General features: G+C 41.3%; 1 protein-coding gene across 4 annotated transcripts in view; it reads right to left on the bottom strand.

Moving 5' to 3' along the window:
• tmem201 (transmembrane protein 201) overlaps positions 1-26,036 on the bottom strand; it is a 167,675-nt gene that overhangs the window by 78,784 nt on the left and 62,855 nt on the right. For all 4 annotated transcript variants that reach the window (XM_043676178.1, XM_043676180.1, XM_043676179.1 and 1 more), the window contains one exon: positions 4,935-5,155. In XM_043676178.1, the coding sequence (XP_043532113.1) occupies positions 4,935-5,155 (221 nt within the window). The remainder of the gene's footprint in view (positions 1-4,934; positions 5,156-26,036) is intronic.

The raw sequence follows: 26,036 nt of genomic DNA, 5'->3' as shown, positions 1-26,036 counted from the left end.
TACCACCACTCTTTCTTTGAAACGTCAATGAGCACAGGTCCAAACTACATCACCTCTCCTCAGAGAAATCACCCCCATGATCAGGATCAACCTTGTGAACCTTCTCTGGGCTGCTTCCAATGCCAGTATATCTTTTCTCAACATTAATTTACATTCTATCAATGGCAACAACGTATTCAGCTGCCTGGCCTCAGAATTCTTGAAATGTCTCTCGAATCGTCACAAACTATCTTTTTCTTTTCTTTCTTACTAGCCGGTCCTTAAAACATGCTTCTTTGACTAAAGGTTTTGATCATTTAGTCTAATAGCCCTTCACATGGCTCACTGTCCAATTTTGTTCTTAATGCTCCTGAATTACCATGGAACATTTGAGTATATTAAAGGCACTACACAAATGCACCCTGAGCAGCTCAGGCAAAATTCAACCCATTGGATACCAGCACCTTTGATTGCCATGATGCATGGTGCTCCCTACTTCACTAGTTCCTTAAACCTTCGCAAAAAATTATTAGCCATTATTTAAATGGATAACTGCACATTGTTGATCTCGTGTACAAGTTGATATCCAATCTTTGGCCTAAATTCTTTGCACTTTTGACCTGTTCACCACTGACATCAAGCTCACCCTGGTGTAAACTGGTTTGATAAACTCAGAGCGCGAGTGAGAGTGAGATATGGAATTGAAAGGGGCTACATTCTATTCTGGCTTCATTCTCATGACCCCTGGGGACAGTCTCTGACCTTGGAACTCTGCGATGACAAGCGATGAGTGAAACTGGATTTTAATCCCTCCAAAATGTAACTGAAGTAAAAAGTTAACCTCCCCCACCCACAACTAACTTTGGACTAAATATTTGGTGTGAAATTTGAATTTTACACGGCCATACGTGGTACACCCCGACAATGCAGTCTTAGAACCCACAACAAATAGACACCAGAGATGAAGGTATCCACTATGTTAAAGGTAATTCTTTCAGTGCCAGACATAGTGCTTTGAATTAATCTCTTACTCAAGTGTCAACATATTTCTTAAACCTAAACTGTCATCTCAAAGTGCTTTCTTTATTTTAATATAGCCTTTATAATCGCTGTTTGTTTGGAGCAAGTTCTGAGATTTGGGATAATTACCATTTATAGTTGTTACATTTCATCTTATTTTTCCTATGTAGTATTTGCAAAGTACTAATTTTAAAAAAGTATAAAACACAATTAATAACAAACCTCAGGCAGATTGCAGCACACACAGAAACATTACAAATAGAAACAAATATCAAATACATTATAAAAACATGGGTAAAAGTGAAACCCTGCAAAAAAAAAAAAGATTTTATAAACTTTTGAGGGATGGCCATGGGTTATTGGGGGAAGGGGAGGGGAGAGAGAACGAGAATATTTTGAGGATTAATTGAAAAATTTAAAATAGTATCCATATAGTGTGGAAAGTGACCATTCAGCCCATCCAGTCCACATCGACTCTCTGAAAAGCATTCCATCCAGACGCCGCTCCTCCCGCCCTACCCATAACCCTGCATGCTCATGGTTAGTCCACTAGCCTTCTCATCCCTGGACACTAAGAACAACTTAGCATGGCCAATCTACCCTAACGTACACATCTTTGGACTGTGGGACGTAACCAGAGCACCCAGAGGAAGCTCATGCAGACACAGGGATAAGGTTAGGGTTAGACAGTCACACAGACAGTAACTCAGGCTAGAATCGAACTCACGTCCAGGGGTGCTATGAAGCAGCAGCACTTACCACTAAACCACTGTGCTGCCCTATGATAACATATGGAAGAACGTAATAGTGTCTAATTCTAACAAGGTTCCTCATATACACAAAAAAAGCTAAGGCAAAATAAGTTTTCAGGAATCTGAAATTGCATTTTCTTATTAATGAAAGATGCTATTAAATTAAAGTTAATTTGTAGATCGAACAAGTTGAAGGTAATGGAATGCTATTGTGTAACTTAACAAGATGAAGCTGGGTAGGAGATATTAATTGGAAAGTCTACTTTGTGAACATTTTTACTGGCACAGCAACATCTACAATAACAAAGAATACAAAATAAAACAGATGTGATGCACTCCCTATTGTGGATACCCCTCCCTTGACATCAGTTGTGGTGATTTCTAAAAAAAAAAGAGCAGTACTGTCCACAAGCAGGAACAGCTGGACAAGAATCAGACTTCGGCTGATAAATGGCAAGGACTATTTGTGTCACACATGTGCCACAGATGACCATCACCAACAGGAAGGAATCCAATAATTTCCCCTTGACATTCAACGGCATTACCATTGCCAAATTACCCACTACCACCATCCTGGGGCATTCCAGTGCTTGGAAATGTAACTCTGTGGCTATAAGAGCAGGTAAAAAGCTGGGAATCCTGCAGAAAGCGACTAACTTCCTAACTCCCCAAAGCCTGAGCACCATCTACAAGGCAAAAGTCAGGAGTGTGATGGAATAGTCCCCACTTGCCTGGATGGATGCAGCTCCAACACTCAAGAAGCTTGACACTATCTGGGACAAAGCAACCACATGACTGGGATTGTATTCACCTTGTTAAGTTAACTGCCACCATTGTTTAGCTGATGCAATGTGATTAACCAAAAAAAATGCATTACATCAACTTGCTCAACTTCCAAACTTGCAGATATAACTTTCTAGGAGGAGGGCAACAGATACATGGGAACACCAGATCCTGCGAGTTCCCCTCCAAGCCATTCTTCAAATATACTGGCGTTCCTTCACTGACACTGGGTAAAAACCCTGCAAATATCTCCCTAACCGCACTAAGCAGACTGCAGTAGTTCAAGGTGGTTTGCCACAATCTCAAGGGCAATTAAGGATGAGCATGAAACATTGGCTTTGCTCTCCAATGTGTACAGACACAATAACCGTACAATGCAGGAGGAGACATTAGAGTCATTGTTTCTGGACTGGCAGTCTGAAAGAATGAGACAGTGCTACCCTCTGCACTTTCCCAATGTCCTGTAACATCCCCCCCATTTCAAGTTCACCCTTTACACATCTTGTCATCTACATCCCTTTTTCTTTCATGAAATGTTCAGGCACAGAATCTCTAACAGGATCAGTAATGACAGCCGATCCCCAATTGTCTGGGATTCAATGAAATTAAAAGACAAAGGAAAAGCAGAAACTACTACTGATTTCAAATCTCGCTTCAAAAATGTCCAGTAATTGAAGTCTGAGGGAAATGAGATTCCACTTTGTAATTGTTAATTTTCTGTGCCAAGGAGGCAGTAATTAATACTCAGCACATTGTTAAAAGATTTCGAGGTGGTGATGGTAAGGCATTTTCTTGAATAAAATCAAGGGAATGCTTAACCATTTCTGAGGCCAGTGAGGTGTCAAGCTGTTGGTCTGGAGTCACAGGCCAGCTAAGGACAGTGGTTTCATTTCACAATAAACATTAAAACCCAACTGGATCACTAACAACAATGCAGTAACTACAGATTATCCGGCATTCAATTATCCGAATATCAGCTTATCTGGCAAGATCGCAAGGTCCCGATGCTTGGCTAAACTGTTTTCTGGCATTTGATTAACCGAATGAAGTACTCCCACCTGTGTCCTTCGGATAATCGAGGTTCCTCTGTATATATTCACCATTACAGGAACTTGCTTTTATTTCCAGATTTTACTTAATTCATTGAATTTAAGGACCTCAGCTGTTCGGTTCATACGAGTCTGCATTGTTAGTCCACCACAAAGAGGTCGATAGCTTTTTAAAATAAAGAATTCGTTTCTAGGATGCAAGCAGTTACAAATCCTTAAATGTACTCAAGGCGGCAGTGATCAGCCTTCCTGAAACACAAATACTGTAAAGTGAGAGCTGGTGATGGGAATAGTAAGGGATGTGATGGCGTTATGGTAATGTCACAATTAGGAATCTAGAATCCCACATAATGTTCTTGCTCTGGTTCAAATCAGACCATAGAAATTGGCTTGATTTAAATTAATTAAAAACAAATCAATGAACAAAGCTAGCCTAATAGCGACCTTGTCACCATTGTCGATTATTGTGAAACCCCATCTGGTTCACTAATGCCCCTACGGAAGGGAACAGCCATCTTTACATGGTCAGACCTCCATGTGACTCCAGACCCACAGTAATGTAGCTGAGTCTTAACTGGCCTCTAGGCAATTAGGGATGGACAATAAATGCTGACATAGCCAGCCGCGCACACATCTCTTGTATGATTAAAAAAGTTTTATTCACAGATTGATTTGTAAAACAAAACCTGAACATTGCACAAACTATTATCATTCAGTATTTTTAACCCAGACAAAAATAAGTAACCTCAAGAGAACTGAACTGCTACGTATATTTTTAAACTCTGGAAAATTTGGCAAATTACTTAATAAGTTAGTGAATTGAAACCACCATTTTGAAAGATCCAATCTTTGCTCTCTCAGGGTTTACACTGACGTAACACAAACAAGGACATGCAAACATCAACTGACAAAATGGATTCAACCTGCCATATCTCCAGGGTATGGGGCAGGGGAAGGAGGGAGGGAAGGCAGAGAGGGTGGAAAGGTGCAGAGGAGGGAGAGAGAGGAATGAGGGTGGGAAGGAAGGAGGGAGGGGTAGCAGGGGGAGCCAGTGGGAGAGCAAGATTGGAGGGAGGGTGCCAAGACCTACAATCAATGTCTAGATTAGAGTGGTTGCTCATCTCTCTGAATTGGAAACGACAAGTACAGATGAAATGCAAAAACAAAAGTGAAGATGTACCTCCAGGGTGAACCCAGAGCCTGACATTTCTTCGGACAAAATGTCAGGAGTAAGGAAACCAGAGAGTGTGTGCTACAACAGCACTCTACACCAAGAGCACTGATCATGAGAAAAACTTACATCAACAATGCATAAATTTCTCCCCAGTATAATTTCCAAAAAACAACTAACCTGTTTTTGTCAGGGATGGGATGGTGCCCAGCGACAGGGCTCGGTTTAGACGACCAGGAAGTGAGCAGGGAGAATTGCGTCTGGTGGTTCTACACAGTTGCTGTCTTGCCAGTTGAGGAATACTAGGCGGGATAGGGATGAATGAGGCGGCTAAGCTAGAAGTGCGGGGTGAAAGAGCACCATCACTGCAGAAAGAGTTGATCGATTCACCGGACATATACCTGCAAAAAACGATAACAGTTTGAAGAAAAGTTCTGGATTCTAACTAAAGCTGCAATTTTAATACAATTAAAAAGTTCAATTCATAAAACACCTTGAATTAAAAAGTAGTCTCAGTAACTGTGAAACTAACAACTGTAGTAAAAACCCACCTGGTCTGCTCGTCTGTTAGGAAAGGACATGTGCCAATCTTACCTGGTTGGAGGGAGACTCTAGATCCACAGCAATGTGGCTACCTCCTAAACTGCCCTCTGAAATCGCCTGGCAAGCGCTCCGTTCAAGGACAATTGAGAATGGGCATTAAATTCTGGCCTTGCCAGTAATGCCCACATTCCATGAATAAGTTGAGGAAAAATTACCAACAGCCAGCAACTAATTAAAGTTTTTTATTCCCCAGATAATCTTCAATCACTTAATAGAATTATAATGGAATTCAATTTTGTAGGTCAGTGCAAACTTTAATTACAGAATAAGGCACACTGTTTAATCACTAACAGTTCTATCTTACAGAGGTCTAACTTAAAGTTTAGACATTATTCTGATCTGTGAGCTTTACGAGGTAGAAGACTGCAGATGCTGGAGATCAGAGTCAAGAGTGTGGTGCTAGAAAAGCACAGCCGGTCAGGCAGCATCCCAGGAGCAGGAGAATTGACTTTTTGGGCAAAGCCCTTCATCAGGAATGAGGAATAACTTTATAAAGGTAGCCAACACTCCAGATGGGTGGAACACAACAGCTATGGCCCAAACTGGTTACTGTATTTCCTACATTACAACAGCGACTCACCATCGAAGGCATTTAGTAAGTAAGGCACTTTATAAATTCCAACACTTTTACAATTAATTGGTAAATAAACATGCATTTATCACACACCTTAACCCCAAGGTATTTTATGTCAAACAGAATGTTTAAATTAACTACATTTCAAATAAAGATTTTAGTGGACTTGTACACAAGGTCTCAAACAGACATTTTTTGTAAAACTAGTTTATAGTTATGAAAGTATTTAAGAAAATTTTTTCTATATGTTTTGAATTCAATTTGAATGAGTCAGCTTTTAATGGAATGAAAATGTAGAGAATGTTACAAAGGGCATGTACCTCAAACTCATTTCTTTAACTACTGAAGCATAAATGTAACATGGATTACAAAAAAAAAATAATAGCACTTCTCAAATTTTATTTGCAGAGTCATCCAGAAGCAAATGAAAGCTGTTTAAGATTGTCTTATTGTGTTGGGCAGCGCATCACAGGCAGTTAGCAATAGTTCCCAATTTTTCAAAAAATGGCAGTCCATCACAAAAGACAACTTTCCATCCATCCCAACTCCATCGTGGAGTTTGCACATTCTCCCAGTGTCTGCGTGGGTTGCCTCTGGGTGCTCTGATTTCCTCCCACAATCCAAAGATGTGCAGGTCAGGTGAATTGGCCATGCTAAATTGCCCGTAGTGTTATTAATCAGGGGTAAACGTAGCGAAATGGGTCTGGGTGGGCTACTCTTTGCAGGGTCGGTGTGGGCTTGTTGGGCTGAGTGGCCTGTTTCCACACTGTAGGGAATCTAATCTAATCTAATCTACACTTCTTGCTGCCTCACAAAGGCAGCCAAAGACTACTCCTGTCCTGGTTATAATCCCTTCAGTCAGGCAGAACATACAAAAGCTTAAATACAAACTAACAGGTTCAAGAACACAGTTTCTTCCTTGCCGTTATTAAATTTCTGAATGGACCCCTCAAATTTTAAATCTAATGTTGACCTTGCTTACTGTGCACTTTCTCCACAACTGTAACTTTGCATTCTTCACTATTCTCTTACCCGGTGAATTTTGTATGGTATGGTCAGCCCGCACTGCAGGCAAAACAAAACTACTCACTACCTAGGTAAATGTGAAAATAATCAAACCAAAATATTGAGAGAGAAACTATGTGATACAAATAAATGATCATAGCAGACAAATTTTAATGACAAGAAAGGTTTGGGATAGCACACTTCACTGGACATCTGAACCTATTTGAAGTGGGCGTAGGATATGTCAGCTGTAGACAACGGAATTCAACAACAATTTATATCTATATAGCACTTTTAATGTAGTAATAAGGCTCAAAGTGCTTCACAGTACCACAGAATTGCACAACAGCTGCTAATTTGCAAAACCCTTGTAATTCATGCGTTGCCTCTCATCCCCCTACTTGCCCCACACAACCCATTGGAACCATTCTTTTGAAAATATTGCCTCCTCCCACACTTCATCCTACTCTCACAGCTGTCACTTGATTTCCAAGTGAATTCCTCAAAAATAATAACCTGCAATTAGAAAAAGCTTTAAATACTATTAAAATAATTTATATGGCATCGACCAATTGCTATATTTAATACAGAATTCCACTGGCTGCAGATGTTCACAGACAAAGGAAAAATATTTGAGTTAAATTGCAAATCAGAGGTTAGAATGGAACAGGCACGTATTCCTATAATCCAATAGCAATGATGCCTACTGAGGTCTTATTACCAAAGGCTGTATTTTAGCACACTACTTTGACATTGGCTTGGTAGTTGCTGCAGCATGCTAATATCTCAATTAACATGTGTTTTCCCATTCATTATTGAATGACACAGAGTCATCTCAAGTAAAAAGTGTGCATTGGGATACTAATGCATTTTAAGTTAATCACAGTCCACATCTGGTATAATTGAATCGTTTTGGAACAGTAGGTTAATGTATGTAGGTTCGCTCGCTGAGCTGGAAGATTCGGTTTCAGACGTTTCGTCATAGGCAACATCATCAGTGAGACTCCGGATGAAGTACTGGTAGTCTGGCCCACTTCTTACTTATGTGTTTAGGTTTCCTTGGGGTGGTGACATCATTTCATGCAGTGGCGCCATTTCCTGTTTTTCTTGGGGGGGGGGGGGGTGCAGAAGAGAGGAGAAGAGAAAGAGGGGTATGTGTGTGGTGAACGGGATTCAACTCAATAGGTTTGCTGAGAGATGAATTCCTAGAAGCGTGGCATTCCAACTGGAACTGTATCAACAAACGGTGACTTGGATCCCATTACCACCCTTCCCAAGAAAAAGAACAGGAAAGGAGGTCACTACAGGAAATGACATTAGCAACCCAACAAAACCTAAACAAATAAAATGTGGGCCATACCATTCAGAGGCTCACTGATGTTACCTAGTATGGTGATGAAATGTCTGAAACTGAACCTTCCAGATCAGTGAGCAAACCTACATCCAGAACCTCAACCTCAGCTAAAAATCTTCTCAAAACTCACTAACATTAGGTTCGTATTATGTAGGCTTGCAAACCATTCCACAAATGAACGGTTTTGAGAGGCCCCAAGACCGCAATCTGGGGACTTTAAATCAGAAGCATTTTCATCTTGTTAAGCAACAACAAGACGACATACTGTAGACTCAAAGACAAAGGAACATTCTTCTGTGGATCAGTATACGGTTTCAGATGTCAGTTGTGTCAAAGGCATGCACGTGCAGAAATTCTTTCAGAAACCTGTTCTGTAATATCCTCTTCGCCATGAAGTCACTAGAATTTGGTTCATTCCATCTTTAAACTCTGACCGACTAGTGAATTATTTATTGGTTGTCCAGCTAATAAACACACACATCACCGATCTCCAACATCCTAGCAGCTTCTGGGAACAACTGGCCCTAATTGGCCAGGCAGGAATCAACAATCAAGCATCTGGAGAAAAGCGCAACCTCACCAAAAGAGCCCTCGAACCATGGACTGGTTACAGCTGAAATGAGCCCAAGAAAAGTTTTAAGTACTTTCTGCAACAAACTCCATTCCACACCATTCATTAAGCAACCTGAAAAAAAAAGGTCAATGTGCTCTCCATGTACAAATATAATTTGGTTCATTGCTGCAGGCCACTGTGCTGATCCGGCAGTCCCACTTTGGATTCAGGACTCCTATTAAAATAAAATTAGCTGAGTTTATAACTTACCCGGCACTGGGTGCATCAAATCCTTCACCCTGTGCTTCAAAGACCAACAAACTGACATGGCACTTGGGGCATGCACGCTGCTCTGGGGGCACGGGGTTAAGTAAACTCACTTGATCCAAGTCTACAGGAAGTCATGCACATCCGACAACAGATTATTGACCTGAAACATTCATCCAACTCCCTCTCTTCCCAAAGATGTTGCCCTGACCTGCTGAGTATTTCCAGCGTTGTGCTTGCCAACATCTGTTATTGCTTTCTGTACATGTGGTTCTCAGTGCACGTGTGGGGGTGTAGGGCAGGAATAAGGAGGCTTTCCCCTCTATTAAACCAACTTTTTGAAATATTCATTCACAGGATGAGGGCATTACTGGCTAGGTCAACATTCACTGCCTATCCCTAATAACCTAGAAGGCAGTTAAGAATCAACCACGTGTGTGTCATGTGTAGGATAGACTAGGTAAGGATGGCAGCTTCCTTCCACCAAAAGGACCAAATTGGGTTTTTCTGACAATTGACAACAGATTCATTGTCATCATTAGATTCTTCATTCTAGATTTTGTATTTTAAATTAAATTCAAATTCCACCATCTGCCATGGGGCGATTCAAACCCAGGTCCCTGAACATTGCTCGAGTCTCTGGAGTAACAGAGACCACTAGGAATAATACCACTAGGCCAATCCCTCCCCAGATAGGTACAAAAACAAAAAGCATTGCTGGCAAAATTGTTAAGTGTAGAGCAAGGTTAGTGTGTGCAGTCACTGCAGAACTACTCCCATTTCAGAAATACCAATAACAGAACAGTCAAGGATTCCACCTTCAACGGCAATAAAAGATGGTTAATAAATTCTGTTCTTGCCAATAAAGACCGCATTCCGTGAATAAAAGGAAAGCCTCTGTTCTAGGGGTATCTTATTCACAACTGGCAGGTCAGGTGGAGACACTTGGGTTAATACTTGCTGTTCTTCCCACTGTCACCTCTTTTTAAAATGAAAACACTTTATGCCATTACTTGCAGTGAATAAGAGGCTTACCTCTATCAATGTCCTACCAACAAAATATGACAGGGAGAGAAAGAAACTAACCGAAGTTTCCAGGGAATTCCAGGCAATCTACATGTGGTGAGATGTCAGAGATGATTGGGCTCAGCCAGATCAGGCAGACAAGACAGTGCAAGTGCCCGTTGGACAGAGGTAAGAACAAACAGAAAAGTGTCAGCTGAGGACATTCAGCCCATGGTCTGTCGCAGCCAGGTCTAATTTTCCAGTCCTTGGTCTGGAGCTTACCGTAATCTTGCTTATTCTCCTCGGAGCAGAGAAGACTAAGGTGACCTGCTTGAGGTGTTGAAAATTATGAACAAATTTGACAGGGTAACAGGAGGATATTTTGTTTTCACTAGTTGGTCAATTACTAGGGGTCACAATTTCACAATTGTCAGCAAGAGAGGTGGGATGAGGAGAAACTTCTTGCCTCAAAGTTGATAAGGTTTAGAATGTGCTGTCTGGGAGAGCAAAGGAGATTAATTCCATCTGAGGTTTCAAAAGAGAGCTGGATATATATTAGAGGGCTACAAGAAGATAGGGCTGGAGAATGGGACTAGCTAATAGTTCTTTTGGGAGCTGGTACAGACATGATGGGTCAAATGGCCTCTTTCTGAAGTGTAAAATTCTATGTTTCTAAAAGGATTTAAATCAGGTGTTTGTTGGGGCAGCCTACAGAGGAAAACATAATACAGTAATGAGCCCGTCAGAAAGGCTATAGTCAACATTAAAGGGCATAGGGGAATGTAATAACATAGCACAAAACTTGGAAGCTCATCCATTCCGACACCAAGTAGCAACCATCTCCACCTGTGCCCTAACCATGATTCAGCGATTGATGGCCGATAATTTCTACAGCCCCATAAGCCACTCCACCTCGGTGTATCACAGTGGAAGTTCACACAAGGAAAGTGCAAGGTCAGCTTGCCGTCATCACAGCATTCCAGCACAACAGATCATCGACAGATTGTTAATGTGGCACAGGGTGGGGGTGGGGACTGACAGAGGCTCCTCGGTGCAAGAACCTTTATTTTCTCAGTAAGGGAACATCCAGCATCCTAACCCCCTCTGGCCCAGATGTGGCCCATCAGTCAGCTTGCACATCCAGACTGAGATGATGCAGTCTGCAGAGGCATCTTCCAGGCAGAGTTGCTTAAGATTGCCTGTCAACAGACGAAGCAGTCAGCTTGCACTTCCACACTGCAATACACCAACTACATGGGAGGAATTGGGAAAGTCATATGGAAGACAGGCGCAAAAGGAACTTATAAGTGCTTGCTGTGTGCAATACACAATTTCACTTATAAATGTGACGTGGAATGTTTATGTTGTGATGACTTCTATCTTTTACACTGCGGTCAAGCAGACTGAGATTTTCTGAACTGGAGAAAAGGAAAGGAATGAGACAGTTGGTGAATGGAATTTGAGTTTGAAGTTACATCCAACTTCTCAATAGGAGACAGTGAGGTCTGCAGATGCTGGAGATCAGAGTCGAGAGTGTGTTGATGGAAAAGCACAGCAGGTCAGGAGCATCCAAGGAACAGGTAAATCAGCGTTTTGGGCCAGAGCCCTTCATCAGGAATGAGGCTGGGAGCTTGGGGGGTGGAGATCTCTCAAATAACCTTGTCCAGAAAGGACATGAAGGTCCTCTGTATAGCTGCTGGGAAGGGTAGACCCTTCCTGAGGTTTGCAAGGTCCAACAGACGATCACAAATCCTGACCAGCACTCTCCCAAGAACATTCCAGTCACGTACAGTTTCAATGCTTGATGACATTCCATGGCTTTCATTGTACACGTGCTTGTTCATAACATGACTGATATCCCTGGAGTGTACAATCAGAGAGAGTCCTAGTCATCTTGCAGCCATCCTACACTCAACTGGGACAGGGGATCCTCTAGATCAAAGGCATCAAAGCTACTGCTGCGATAACACATTGACCCACATTAGTTGGGCATTGAGTGAGTGAAATTCTTTTTGATTCTGCAGTCAGCATGCAGTACTCCCTGGACAATATCACTGCAATGAACTGCACCCTGCGACACACACAAACCTTCACTCAGTGAATACATTTGCTTACTCCACCTATTTATTTCCAAGATTGAATGAAGTGTAACTGGCTGTCCTTGCATGGGGCTTTTGTGCCCTCTCTAACACAACAGTGGACAACAAATTGAAAAATATCCCTTAACTCCGGTCTGGAAAATCGTACACTTTGGGGAGAATCCAAAACTAGGCTCCATAAATACAACTAAGAAATAAACAAATCCAACTGTGGTTAGAATACTTGCTACTGCAGGAAGTTGTCAAGACAAATAGTGTCCATGTTTTCAAAGGAATATCTGACAAATGCATGAAAGAAGAGGAAATAAATAGGGTTGCCTTATGTACAGTATAAATTGCAGAACAGACTGGAGGGTCAAATTGCCTGTGCCTGTTCTGTATAATCTATATAACCAGCACTGTTGTCAGATTGTAAACTACTATCCAGTCTAAGTTGCAATGTACTCCAGTAGAACACTGAAGGTCAAAATAATCATCTTTACCTCCACCAAATAAACCACAAGCTCACTTGTGTCTTGTCCCGGTCCCTCCACTACTTCTCTTCTGCACAGAAAGGAAAAGGAGGCGTTTTTAATAAAAATGTAATCATCAGTTCATCGCCAAGGATGTCAAATGAATCGCAAATGATTTACAAACAGAGTGGGGTCACAAAGGAAGAGGAAGCAGCAGAGAAAATGGATGACTGATTATAACAGACTGGGAAGGTGATGACCCAATGAATTAATGAAAAAGGCAAGAACACGGGTAGACAAAGTAATCATTTAATTTGCTGAAATCATCTCTCAATGACAGCAAGTTGTAAAGATGCAGTAATTTAAAGCCACAAGTGGTCATAAATTTAGTTTAGAAATCAAGTAGCATTAGGGAAATTCAAAATCCATGAGAACTCTTGCACTAACAAGTCACATCACAGAAGAGACTTGTAAACCTATATAATATAATCTAAATCCTACCCATAAGCATTTTCAATATCAGTTTGCTTAAATCAGAAGGTGGTAGGCTCAATCTCACTTCTGTACTAAACTAGGCTGGCATGGCTGATCATCCATTTCAATGCCTTTTGCCACCCCACTACCTCCATATTGATTCACATAATAGAAATCTGTCAACCTCTGCTTTAGTCAGCCAATGACTGGGCTTCCACAGCCCCCTGCAGTAGAGAATTCCAAACATTTACCACTCAGATCATAGGTATCTTTGAAGATATCTGTTTGGAGATGTTACTACACACCTCTGGAGTTGGGGGGGGGGGGGGGGGGGGGAGAAAGAGAAAGAGTTTTACCCCAGATCTTTGGGCTCAAAAAGGTAGGGGCTCTACCACTGTGCCACAAGGACCCTACCAACCACATTATACTATTTGCTTAATGACTAAGGACATCAAACAGACAGCAGTTTGGAATTACCACTTGCTCAGTTTACAAACTAACCAACAAAATGAAGTGGCTGGTTAGTTGGGTGCGTAAACATTTGTGGTGGGGTCAGGTGTTGGCATTGTGGAGAACAAAGTCACAGTTTTGTTTTTGAAAAGCTTTTTGCTCAGGCATGAGTATGCAAACAGTAGTGATTAAAACATGCTTATCCATCAGAAGCTAGTAAAAGCCTTTTTTGGTCTAAAGCCTGATTAAATATTTGGAAAACTCTGCAAGTCAATAATAGCCAAACATTTTGGTGCCACATGGAGTTACTGTAATGAGATCAGGAATATCTGGTTGGACAAACTGTTTCTGTCACCCATGGTTTTTGTTCACCTACAGCTCCAGTCAAGAGTATAAATAATTGTGCCATCAACATTCCCAAAAATAGATGAAACAGATCAAACAGATGAAAGACTCAACAGACAATCAAGGTATTTTTCAATGTATAATTTCAGTTACATTACACTTTAAATTTTTGCTATAAATTCTGTGCTTTAGGATTGAGTCCTCCACTATCACCTGAAGGAGCGACGCTCCGGACGCTCTAGTGCGCTTCCAATTAAACCTGTTGGACTGTAATCTGGTGTTGTGTGATTTTTAACCCAAAAATAAAGGCAGACTGTGGCAACTGCATAAATAACCCAGATGTTTCATGACAGTACCCAGGTCACAAACCAAACAATGTTAGCAAATGAATTACAATAGCTATCGTTTGTCTATGAAAAACGAATTACAGAAATCAAACCATTTTAACAAGGTATATGCATTTACCTAAAGTGCAACTTACAATTTAAAAGCATACCTATAAAATGCCAATAACTCAGTTAACTACATATTTGCCAGTCAATAGCTTCACCCAACAATGCACAGCCTGACATGCTTGCACAATAAATTTTCCACCCATATTAAAGCATGTTTCCTTACCAGTCTAGTTACTTTGTTCTTCCACAAACACCGAGCTGAAAATTCTGAACACTATGCTGGAATGACTGTTAACGGGAAAGAAGAGTAGAAAGTTTCCACATTGTCAAAACCAAAACACACTTAGTTCAGGTATAGTACAAATTTAATGTGACGCAGTAGGTATGGCCGTCTATATAACCCCAGCTCAAACTTCTGTTCGACGGTCATCAACCCAAAACAACAATGGTCTGTATTCACTGATGGCATTCAATCTGATCATTTCCTGTTCTTATTCCAAAATGAAGTGGTTACAGCACTTTACATCACCCAACCAAAGAAAAGCAACCATCTTCTGATAAGTCTAGGTTGGATCCACACCTTGGACAGTGAAGGAACAAACCAGCCCTCAACACTGCACTGCTTCTGGCTCAACATTAAAAATCACACAACATCAGGTTATAGTCCAACAGGTTGACTTGGAAGCAATAGCTTTCAGAGCACCGCTCCTTCAGCAGGTGGTTGTGGAGTAGAAAATCGTAAGACACAGAATTTATAGCAAAAGTTTAGTGTGATGTAACTGAAATTATATATTGAAAAAGACCTGGATTGTTTGTTAAGTCTCTTATCTTTTAGAATGAACATGCTGGTTTCAGTTCTTTCATATGTAAATGGCACCAGGAGCTTGACCCAGAATACCTCAGTCCAACACCGGCATCTCCAAATCTAGCTCAAAAGGTTGTCACGCTATACCATCAGCTCAAAACTCCAATTTAGCACCAAAATCCTGAAGTGACTGACGAACATATCAATGATAGGAAAGTATTACTACTACTAATCATACTGAAAATGAGCCTGAGTATCCCAAGTAGCACCCACAATCCCAGACAGGAAGTGCCAATGTGACCAGAAGCTATCATTATCCTGTTCATGATGAAAGTCCCCACATGTGCACTCCCCATTAGGGTATCCGCCAATTATTCATGCATTGACAACACTGAAGCCACTTTTAAACAGGTTTCATCCTTGCACGTGCAGAACATGGAGTCTATGCCAATTATATCTACAGTCTGCTTCAGTGACTACTGTGACACTCAATAAATTATGTTTAGTACAGGTTATTTCTCAGTGCCAATCTGCACAACTGCCTGGGGGCTCCACTGGCTTTTAAACAAAGAAAAAAGATAAACTATGAATAGTGGATACTTAAGGAGTCAATGCCTTCATTTATAACAGATTGTATTTACATTTTCCACAAAAATGGGGAGTCAGTCGTGTAGTGGCGATATCACTGGATTAGTCATCCAGAAAACCAGGCCAATACCCTATGGGCTCAAATCCCACAAGAGCAGAGGGTCAAATTTGAGTTTGATAAAAATCTGGAATCAAAAACTATGTGACCACTGCCAAATATTGTAAAAAACCCAATTTGATTCACTTAATGTCCTTCAGAGACCTTACCTAGTCTGGCCAGCAAGTGACTTCAGACCCACAATAATGTGGTAGACTCTTAATTGCTCTTTGGGTAATTATGGATGGGCAAGGAATGATGGTCCAAGCCAATGATGCCCATATTCCATGAATGAATAATAAAAAAAAACTGAAACCAGAATGCAAAAAATGAACTCCCATTCACCCATCATGTGTGCAGGTTGACCTATCTTAGCTCCTGGTCTGGTAATGCTTGATTTTAACCTTCTCATCCTTTTGATTAAGGCCCTGCAACATTCTCAGCTCTACAAGTCTCAGCACTCTGCACTCCTCCAACTCTGACTCATTGCAACTTAGTCACCAAGTAATACAAGAGGGAATTCAGAAGAAATACTTTCACTCAGCGAGGGATAAGAATGCCAAATTCACTCCTGCTGGGAGTGGCTTAAAGCTCATCTATACAAACAAAGGGAAACTCGACAAGCCCATGAGAGATGGGGATAAAAGTTCATGAAAATAGATTAACATAAAATTGGAGAAAGCTTGGGTGCAGCATAAACTTCTGCCTGACTAATTAGCTTGTTTATTCTGTGGTCTACCCTACAGAATGCTATATAAAGTGCATTGCTCCATTACTGACAGTAGGGCCTTCAGCTGTATATTCCCAAACTCTGATCCCCTCAATAAGCTTTTCTAGCACTCCACTTCTCTTCCTTTAAAAGGTAGGTGGGTCTTTAAGTTTTCCTTGTCAGCAAGCTTTCACTCACCAGTTCCTGCATTTTTTTTTTAAGATTAAGCTTCCTACAGTCCTTCGGCCCAACAAGTCCACACCGACCCTCCGAAGAGTAACTCACCCAGACCCATTTCCCTCTGATTAATGCATCGAACACTATTGGTAATTTGGCACATCTAAATTGAGTTGCACATCTTTGAATTGTGGGATGAACTGGACCACCCCAAGGAAACCCACGCAGACACAGGGAGAATGTGCAAATTCCACACGGACAGTTGCCCAAGGCTGGAATTGAACCCAAATTCCTGGTGCTGTCAGGCAGCAGTGCTAACCACTGAGCCACCTTACCACCCTCACGGTGTCAACTTCTTTGTCTGATTATGCTTCAGTACACCATGCCAACGTTAAGCAATGCTGAAGGCAAACAAACTACTAGAGGGTCACTATAATTGAAATGCTAAATGAAACGTTGTCTCTCCACAAGTGCTGCCAGACTCGCTGAGTTTCCCCAGCAACTTCTGTTTCTTTTGCAAAACAACTAGCACTGGCTTATGTACCAATGCACTTATATATTGACGCATCCTGGCCAGAGGCTACAGTTTAAAAGTCTGGAAAGCTAATATGCAAACTCCCTTTGTGAAAACCTCATTAATAAGTACATTAATTTATCCCATCTTAACCAGTGACTCAGGAGTTTAGACAATTAACATTGGAAAGTTAATTTGATTTTCTGCAAACAAATGCAAGTAAGCTTTCTGCAAAACTAATTACCAAAAAAATTAAAACAAAAAAGTTTGACTTCAAAGCAATTTGTTTCGGCAGAATTTTAAAATGTTTTTGAAATTTGTAGAACAGCTATAAAAAAAGAATTGTCAACAGTCTTAAGAAAAGATTTTAATTATGAAGAGCAAAACAACCAGAAACAGACAGCAGAGAAAAATCAAGTATAGCAGCAGGTAGCTGATGAAATGCCCATATTCACATCGAACGAGAGACTCCCAACAGTGAGGATTGAGTGTTTATAAAATTTCCACTGACCCCAAAATTTCTAACCCAACCCAAATGCAATTTGCTGCAATGGGATTTCTTCTCTAAAGCCATTTCAAAGTTCCTCACATCTCTGTCTACTGCACAGTGATTCATTCACAAAATTAAGTCTTTACACAGGTCAGAATGTAGACATGTACCGAATGACTGAACTGAGTATCAGGTTGAGGAGGGTGGGGGAGAAGAAAGACACCTTCATGAGTTGTATAGCTCACTTAAGAAAGTGTGGAATGAAGTGTGGATTTTTAACAAACACTACGTGTTGTATAAATAAATTATTAACACAATGCTACCCCCAGTTGGTGTTGCAGGTTCTACAAGAATCAAATCAGATTCTGGGGACAATTTTTCATTTTTGTTTCCAGAATGAAGGCCTTTGGGAACAGGAATAGTAGCTTAGTGCTTCTTTGTACAAAGTCAAAGTCAGTTATTCAGTGGAAGAATTACACAGTAAGAGTATGGTTTCATTTATAGTCCTAAACACACATTGATTACAAATATGAAACAAATACAAACACATTTTGGCTGGTCAGGGTGCTCATTATAGAGCCATCAACAGTTACCTCAACATTCACCTCTATTTATCCCAATTCAGATGAACTGAAGAATTCTCATTATTTATCAGTTAATTATGATTCCATGCAGCTACACTGTAATAAGCAGATAACTAGTACATTTCTGAGCAATCATATTATCAACGTGTTCAGAGATGTTACTGTACACTTTTGAAGCAGGTGAAACTTGTCCTTAGGCCTCCTGGATCACAGATCGGGATACACTCAGCATCATAAATGCCACTTTTAAAAATCTACAAAGAAAAAAAAGTAACTACTGGTAGTAGAAGTACTACATTCCAAACCTATTCACACAACCTAGCACAGGTTGAAAAATATTGATTGAGCTCAGCATGCATCTATTGGTGACACTAACCGTAAACTGTTTTTGATTCTAACTTGCCACGTTTTCAGACAATAGACAACCTGCCAGTAGTGAAATTGCCAAGTTAAACGTAACAGGGTGAAGTCTCAGCAGACAATGTAAAGGAGCCAATGACCAGCTTTCAGTGAGAGCACTCAGCAGGAAATGCAATAGCCGTACAGATGATTCTGCTATTGCTACGTATGCTTCTCCTGGACCAATCTTTTGTTTATTTTAACTAAAGACTAAATGGGTCATTGCCCTCTCCCCTCGTTATTTAATCATTACTGCCTTCCACTGTAACACAGGCATGCCCCTTTTGTCAGATGGCACTGTACTTGGTTATCAACAGCTTGCCCACTTTGTAGTTCCTTTCACTGCAACTCCCAGAGACTGGCCACTTGCCAGAGCCAGAAGTCAGCAGCATTGCCAGTGGCAAAAGATGACTGAGCCAAACTAACAAAATCTGCCAACATTCCTTGCTGGTTTGAAGCTTTCGTAAACCCAGGCAATTTATCGAAAATGTAATCCAGTCCCTGATTACACCATCACCAGCTTCAGTCACATTAGTCTGCAGACATTAAATTCCAAACAGAGCCACAGATTCATATTCCCCATTCCAGCCAAGCCATTCACTGCCAACTCTCAGTTCTCAGCTACTTAGAAGATATTACTTTGTACATTCCACTATGACGAGGTCACAGCAAAAAGAATACAAAAAAATGAGCCAACAACAGAAACTCCCCAATATGAGGAGAGATGAGTGGGCATCAGCAAAGGCTCAATGACCTGAATACTTGGCCTAGAAAGAAAAAAATGTAAGATGATAAATAAGATCATAAAAATGGAGGAATACTGATTCCATTGATTAAATACTTTCTTTCATCTCTACCAATATCAGCACTTGCAGTATTGGAGTTAGGCAATTAGTCACTTCCTCAATTATGTGAAACAGCATATAATGCAACAAAAAAAATCTTTCTGCTGTTAAGTCCTAAAAGGTGCTTTTATATGAATGAGCAACACCCCCCACCCACATATAACATCAAAAAAAGTTTTTTTTATGTAGTAGATTATCTTATACATGGTCTAGTGTTCCTTCCCTTAAATGAGCTGATAATTCTCAGTCAGTGGCTGCCATAAATAACTACGTGCACTGAAGCTCCTATGTTAGAGGGGCTCTTGTGGCACAGTGGTAGTGTTCCTACCTGAGGTAGGAGACCCAGGTTCATATCCCCACCTGCTTCAGAGGTGTCATGACATCTCTGAGCAGGTTGATAAGAACAAACCAAAAAGCACCTATGTATTGCATGGTGCAGCACCGACATTCACTTCCTCCACTTGCACCTAGACTGAGGGAAGGTTACCATTTTGTAGCCAAATGTGACGGTGAAAACATGCCTGGGAATAAGAGGCCACCCAGGAACAATGGAAAAGGGAAGAAAAAAAAAAGTCAAGGATTGGAAAAGAGAGTAAATCTGGTGGCGACGTCCATCGGCAAAATTTCAGAAACCCTTCAGGCACACAATCAGGTTTTGTTGAGGGGCCCCGCACAATCTTTCACAAAATAATTACAGCACTGTCCTAATGGGAGCCATTAAAAACACAATCTCAGTGAAAATCTAACTACAAAAATGGAAATTATTGTGAGTTTACGAGGCTGCGTAAAATTAACAAGTAGTTTGAAAGAATTATAGATTATTCCACCTCAAAACATACACGGAGCTGAAAAACAGAATTGCTGGACGGGCAATCCAATTATTATCCTTGAACATTAAGTATAATTTACTTATATAACCCAATGGTGTAATTAATTATATCCAGGTTACACAAGAGAGACCTGGATTCAGAACTTTCCACCAGATTATTAAATTGCTGTGTGAAAACAGCTTATAATAATTTTCAAGTGCTTACCTCATGCATCCACTTAGGTGACAGATATAACATGTGCAATTGAATACTGTAGCAAAGTCAGCATGCTTGAAGAGATTAGGATGCATTATTTTATTGGCTACACTTCAGTACATTGATGCATATAATAAAAGAAGGCACACTATAAAGAACAAATGTCAAATGCAGTAAATGTAGGGTTTTAAATTAACAGATACAGAACTTCTCATTATTCAAATTATCTGAACCAGTGTTTGGAAAGTGCTAATTTTTTATTTTGCTGCTTAGTCTCTCAATTCAATTATTAGTACAAACCATTTCAGCACAAAAGCAACATTGGAACAAAATCTGCTTCTGAACATTCATCGCCCTCTAGATGTGTGGATCAAAATTAAACTCTGATGGAAACTGGACAGGTTATTGGTCCATTCATTTGTACTCTCTACATTTTCTTTCCAGGCAAGACAGCATTACCATTCTCTTTAGCATCTCTCAATAAAAACTCTTTACTCTGTTGTTTAGATGCCCATCACCAGAAGTCAGAACCTTGACAAGGTTTCCTCCAGGTTCTCCTAAACATTTAGTCCCAGTTCAGCACAGCCTTAATGAGAAACAATACAGTCCACTGCAAAGCTGATATTTTATGGATTGGGCCAGGTGATGGGTAACCATAGCTTCATATAAACAAGTTTAGCGTCACCTGGTTGGAAGCAATGAAACAAAGACCTCACTGTCCTCAGCCTTCATTTAGAACAATAGCCAGGAAGGGGATTATGTAGAAGTCACCAAAAACCATTATGTGGCTGTCGCAAAGACATAATAAAAAACTGGATCACATCAGTAATGGGGTTGATTTAATTCTAGGAGAAAAAGTGAGGACTGCAGATGGTGGAGATCAGAGCTGAAAATGTGTTGCTGGAAAAGCGCAGGTCAGGCAGCATCCAAGGAGCAGGAGAATCGACGTTTCGGGCATGAGCCCTTCTTCAGGAGGAGAAGGGCTCATGCCCAAAACCTTGATTTAATTCAAGACAGCAATAGCTTTGATGGCATGGAGTACAGCTTTTGAGTTGCAAGTGTAATCATATCATGATTCCAATTTTGCCTTTGAGAAACGTAGGCATGGTGGGACAATAACACCTGGATTCACATGGTTAAAGACGTTGGGTTCATTCCTAGATTTGAAATGAACGCCATTCACAAATTTGATGCAATCAAACTTGGGCACATTAAGTACAAAAACATTAGGAGGCATCATTAAAAGTACAGTCTTTATCCCACACCAAGGTTAATTGGTATGGACAATGTTAAGTTATTGAAGGGGCAAATACAACTAAGAGTGCCTTTAATATATAAAAAAAGGCTTTAGGTACGACAGAAAGACAGAGGAGTTTAGATCAATGGTGTAGTGGAGTGTGGAGCCAAAGGAGGCCTGGGAATACACATGAAGTTGGGTTAGGAAGTAAGCATCCTGAGCGAATTGTAGGTCCACCAGATGTTAGAGATGGAGAAATGCAAGGGACTTAAAAACAAAAACATCAAACTTTAAATTATGCACCAACTTAAGTCAACAGGAATAGGAAGAGCAGATGATGGGACTTGATGCAGAGGGGTATGGGCAACTGAGGAACAGATTTGAAAATTGGTAGCTTGGTAAATAGTGAGGATGACAGCTGTAAATTTATGGAAGTATCAAGAGACTGATCAAGTAGACAGGGCTATTGGGAGGGCTGACAAGGCAAAGCATCATGCACTTTTAAGTGGCAGGACACTGGAAAGCAGAGGTTCAGAGGGACCTTGACATGTATGTCCACCGATCGCTGAGGGTAGCAAAGCAGGTAGATATAAGTGGTTAAAAGGTGGTACACAGGATGCTTGTCTTTCTTAGCAGAGGCACAGAACACAAGGGGAGGGAAGTTTTGCTGGAACTATACAGAATAACTGGAGTGCTACCTGCAGTTCTTCTCAGCATGCAATTGTACTCAAGATGGTGCACAGGAGCTTTACTAGGATGCTGCCTGGGTTGGCGAATCTGAGCGACGAGGAAAGATTGGTTAGGCTGGATTGGTTTCCTTGGAGCAGTGAAGGTTGAGACAGGACCCTTTTGAGGTGTATATGATAAATGGGCTTGGACAGTAGAAGATGGGTCACTAACATGGGGCACAGATTTAAGGCAAGAGATAGAAGGCCAAAAGGAGAACGGAGGAAATCTATTTCTCCCAGGGAGCAGTGGGAGTCTGGAATTCAACACTTAAAAAAGGTGAGCCGAGTCAGACATTCATAACATTGAAGCAGTATTTAGATATTCACTTGCATTGCCACAGCTTCAAGACCTATGGGCAAGAGGGGGAAAATAGGATTAGTCTAGTCAGATCTTTGACTGCTACAAGTACGATGGGCCAAGTGGCCTCCTTTTGTGCTGCAAATGTCTATGAGTTTAAGGCTCGAGTGTGTGAAGAGGAGGCTGGCAGAGAACACTAATAGTTAACGCTAAGGTGATAAGGACACAAATGTCAGGTCATAGAGATGTACAGCATGGAAACAGACCCTTTGGTCCAACTCGCCCAGAGATCCTAAACCAAAACAGCACTTGGCTCATATCCCTCTAAACCCTTCCCACTCATACCCATCCAGATGCCTTTTAAATGCTGTAATTGTACCAGCCTTCACTTCCTCTGGCAGCTCATTCCATGCACGCACCACCCTGCGTAAAAAGGTTGCCCCTTAGGTCCCTTTTAAATCTTTCCCCTTTCACATTAAACCCATGCCCTCTAGTTCTGGACTCCCCCATCCCACAGAAAAGACTTTGTCTATTTATCCTATCCATGCCCCTCATGATTTTATAAACCTCTATAAAGATCACCCCTCAGCCTCTGACGCTCCAGGGAAAACAGCTCTCGCCTAATTCAATCTCTCCCTATAGCTCAAATCCTCCAACCCTGGCAACATCCTTGAAAGGGTTCAGAAAAGTTTCATAACATCCTTCTGATAGGAAGGAGACTAGAATTGCACACAATATTCCAAAAGTGGCCTAACCAATGTCCTGTAGAACTGCAACATGACCTCTCAACTCCTGTACTCAATACTCTGACCAATAAAGGAAAGCATACCAAACGCCCTTCTTCACTATCCTGTGACTCTACTTTCAAGGAACCATGAATCTGTACTTCAAGGTCTTTGTTCAGCAACACTTCCTAGGATCTTACCATTAAGTGTACAAGGATTGCCCTGATTTGCTTTTCCAAAATGCAACACCTCGCATTTATCTAAATTAAACTCCATCTGCCATTCCGCAGCCCATTGGCCCATCTGATCAAGTTCCTGTTGTAATCTAAGGTAACCTTCTTCGCTGTCCCCTACACCCCCAAGTTTGGTGTCAGCTGCAAACTTACTTACTATACCTCTTGTGCTCGCATCCAAATCATTTACATAAAAGAGCAGCAGTGGACCCAGCACCAATCCTTGTGGCACTCCACTGGTCACAGGCCTCCAGTCTGAACAGCAACCCTCCACCACCACCCTCTATCTTCCACCTTTGCGCCAGTTCTGTATCCAAATGGCTAGTTCTCCCTGTATTCCATGATATCTAACCAGTCTCCCACGAGGAACCTTGTCGACCATCCTACTGAAACAAATAGATCATGCCTACTTTTCTGCCCTCAATCCTTTGCTACTTCAAAAAAATGTAATCAAGTTCGTGAGCCATGATTTCCCACACACAAAGTTATGCTGACTATCCCTAATCAGTCCTTGCCTTTCCAAAGGCATGTAAATCCTGTCCTGTAGGTTTCCCTCCGTGGGCGGCACAGTGGCACAGTGGTTAGCACTGCTGCCTCACAGCGCCAGAGACCTGGGTTCAATTCCCGCCTCATGCGACTGACTGTGTGGAGTTTGCATGTTCTCCCCGTGTCTGCGTGGGTTTCCTCCAGGTGCTCCGGTTTCCTCCCACAATCCAAACCTGTGCAGGTCAGGTGAATTGGCCGTGCTAAATTGCCCGTAGTGTTAGGTAAGGGGTAAATGTCGGGGTATGGGTGGGTTGCGCTTCGGCGGGTCAGTGTGGACTTGTTGGGCCGAAGGGCCTGTTTCCACACTGTAATGTAATCTGTAATCTAATCTAAATTGCCCATCACTGACGTCAGGCTCACTGGTCTATAGTTCCCTGGCTTGTCCTTACCACCTTTCTTGAATAGTGGCACCACGTTAGCCTACCTCCAGTCTTCCGGCACCTCACCTGTGACTAGTGATGATACAAATATCACAGCAAAGGGCTCAGCAATCACATCTATAGCTTCCCACAGAGTTCTAGGATACACCTGATCAGGTCCTGGGGATTTATCCACTTATGTGCTTCAAGACATGCAGCACCACCACCTCTGTAATATGGACATTTTAAGATGTCACCATCTATTTCCCCACATTCTGTATCTTCCATATCCTCCTTCACAGTGAACACTGATGCAAATACTCATTTAGTATCTCCCCCATCACCTGTGGCTCCACACATGGGCTGCCTTGCTGATCTCTGAAGGCCCTGTTCTCTCCCTAGTTACCCTTTTGTCCTTAAATGTATTTATAAAATCCCTTTGGCAAATATGGTTAAGGGGAATCCAAAGCTATCTCCTGTCCCCTTTTTGCCCTCCTGATTTCCCTCTTAAGTATACTCCGACTGCCTGTATACTCTTCTCAGGATTCACTCACTCTCTCCTGTCTATACCTGACATATGCTTCTTTCTTTTTCTTATCCAAAACCTCAATTTTTCTAGTCATCCAGCTTTCCCTTTAACTCTAAACAGGTATACACTGTCTCTGGACTCACTCATTTTTGAAGGCTTCACATTTGAGCCGCCCCTCTACCTACCAATATCTGCCCCCAATCAACCTTTGAAAGTTCTTGCCTAATACCATCAAAATTAGCCTTCTTCCAGTTTAAGATCTGGTCTATCCTTTTCCATCACTATTTTAAATCTAATAGAACTATGGTCGCTGGCCCCAAAGTGCTCCCCCCACTGACACCTCAGTCACCTGCCCTGCCTTATTTCCCCAAGAGTAGATCAAGTTTTGCACCCTCTCTAGGAGGTACATCCACATACTGAACCAGAAAGTTTTGTACACACAAATTCCTCTCCATCTAAACCCTTAACACTATGACAGTTCCAGTCTCTGTCTGGAAAGTTAAAATCCCCTACCATAACCACTATTATTCTTACAGATAACTGAAATTTCCTTACAATTTGTTTCTCCATTTCCTGCTATTAGGGGGTCTATAATACAGTCCCAATAAGGTGATCATCCCTTTCTTATTTCTCAGTCCCACCCAAATAACTTCCCTGGTTATATTCTCAAATATATGTCCCAGCAACAGACAGTTAAAACAAGCTGGAAGTTGTCAGCTTTCCTGATACAAAGCAAATAGTTTCTGAAACTCAGCATGGTAACAAAGAGGACACTAAAAAGAGACAAACAGTCCAGAAACATGGACATCAAGAAAAAA

This window comes from Chiloscyllium plagiosum, chromosome 34 (assembly GCF_004010195.1).
Source record: "Chiloscyllium plagiosum isolate BGI_BamShark_2017 chromosome 34, ASM401019v2, whole genome shotgun sequence".
NCBI lineage: Eukaryota > Metazoa > Chordata > Chondrichthyes > Orectolobiformes > Hemiscylliidae > Chiloscyllium > Chiloscyllium plagiosum.
The sequence above is the reverse complement of the archived record's forward strand: the minus strand, read 5'-3'. Positions and strand labels throughout refer to the sequence as shown.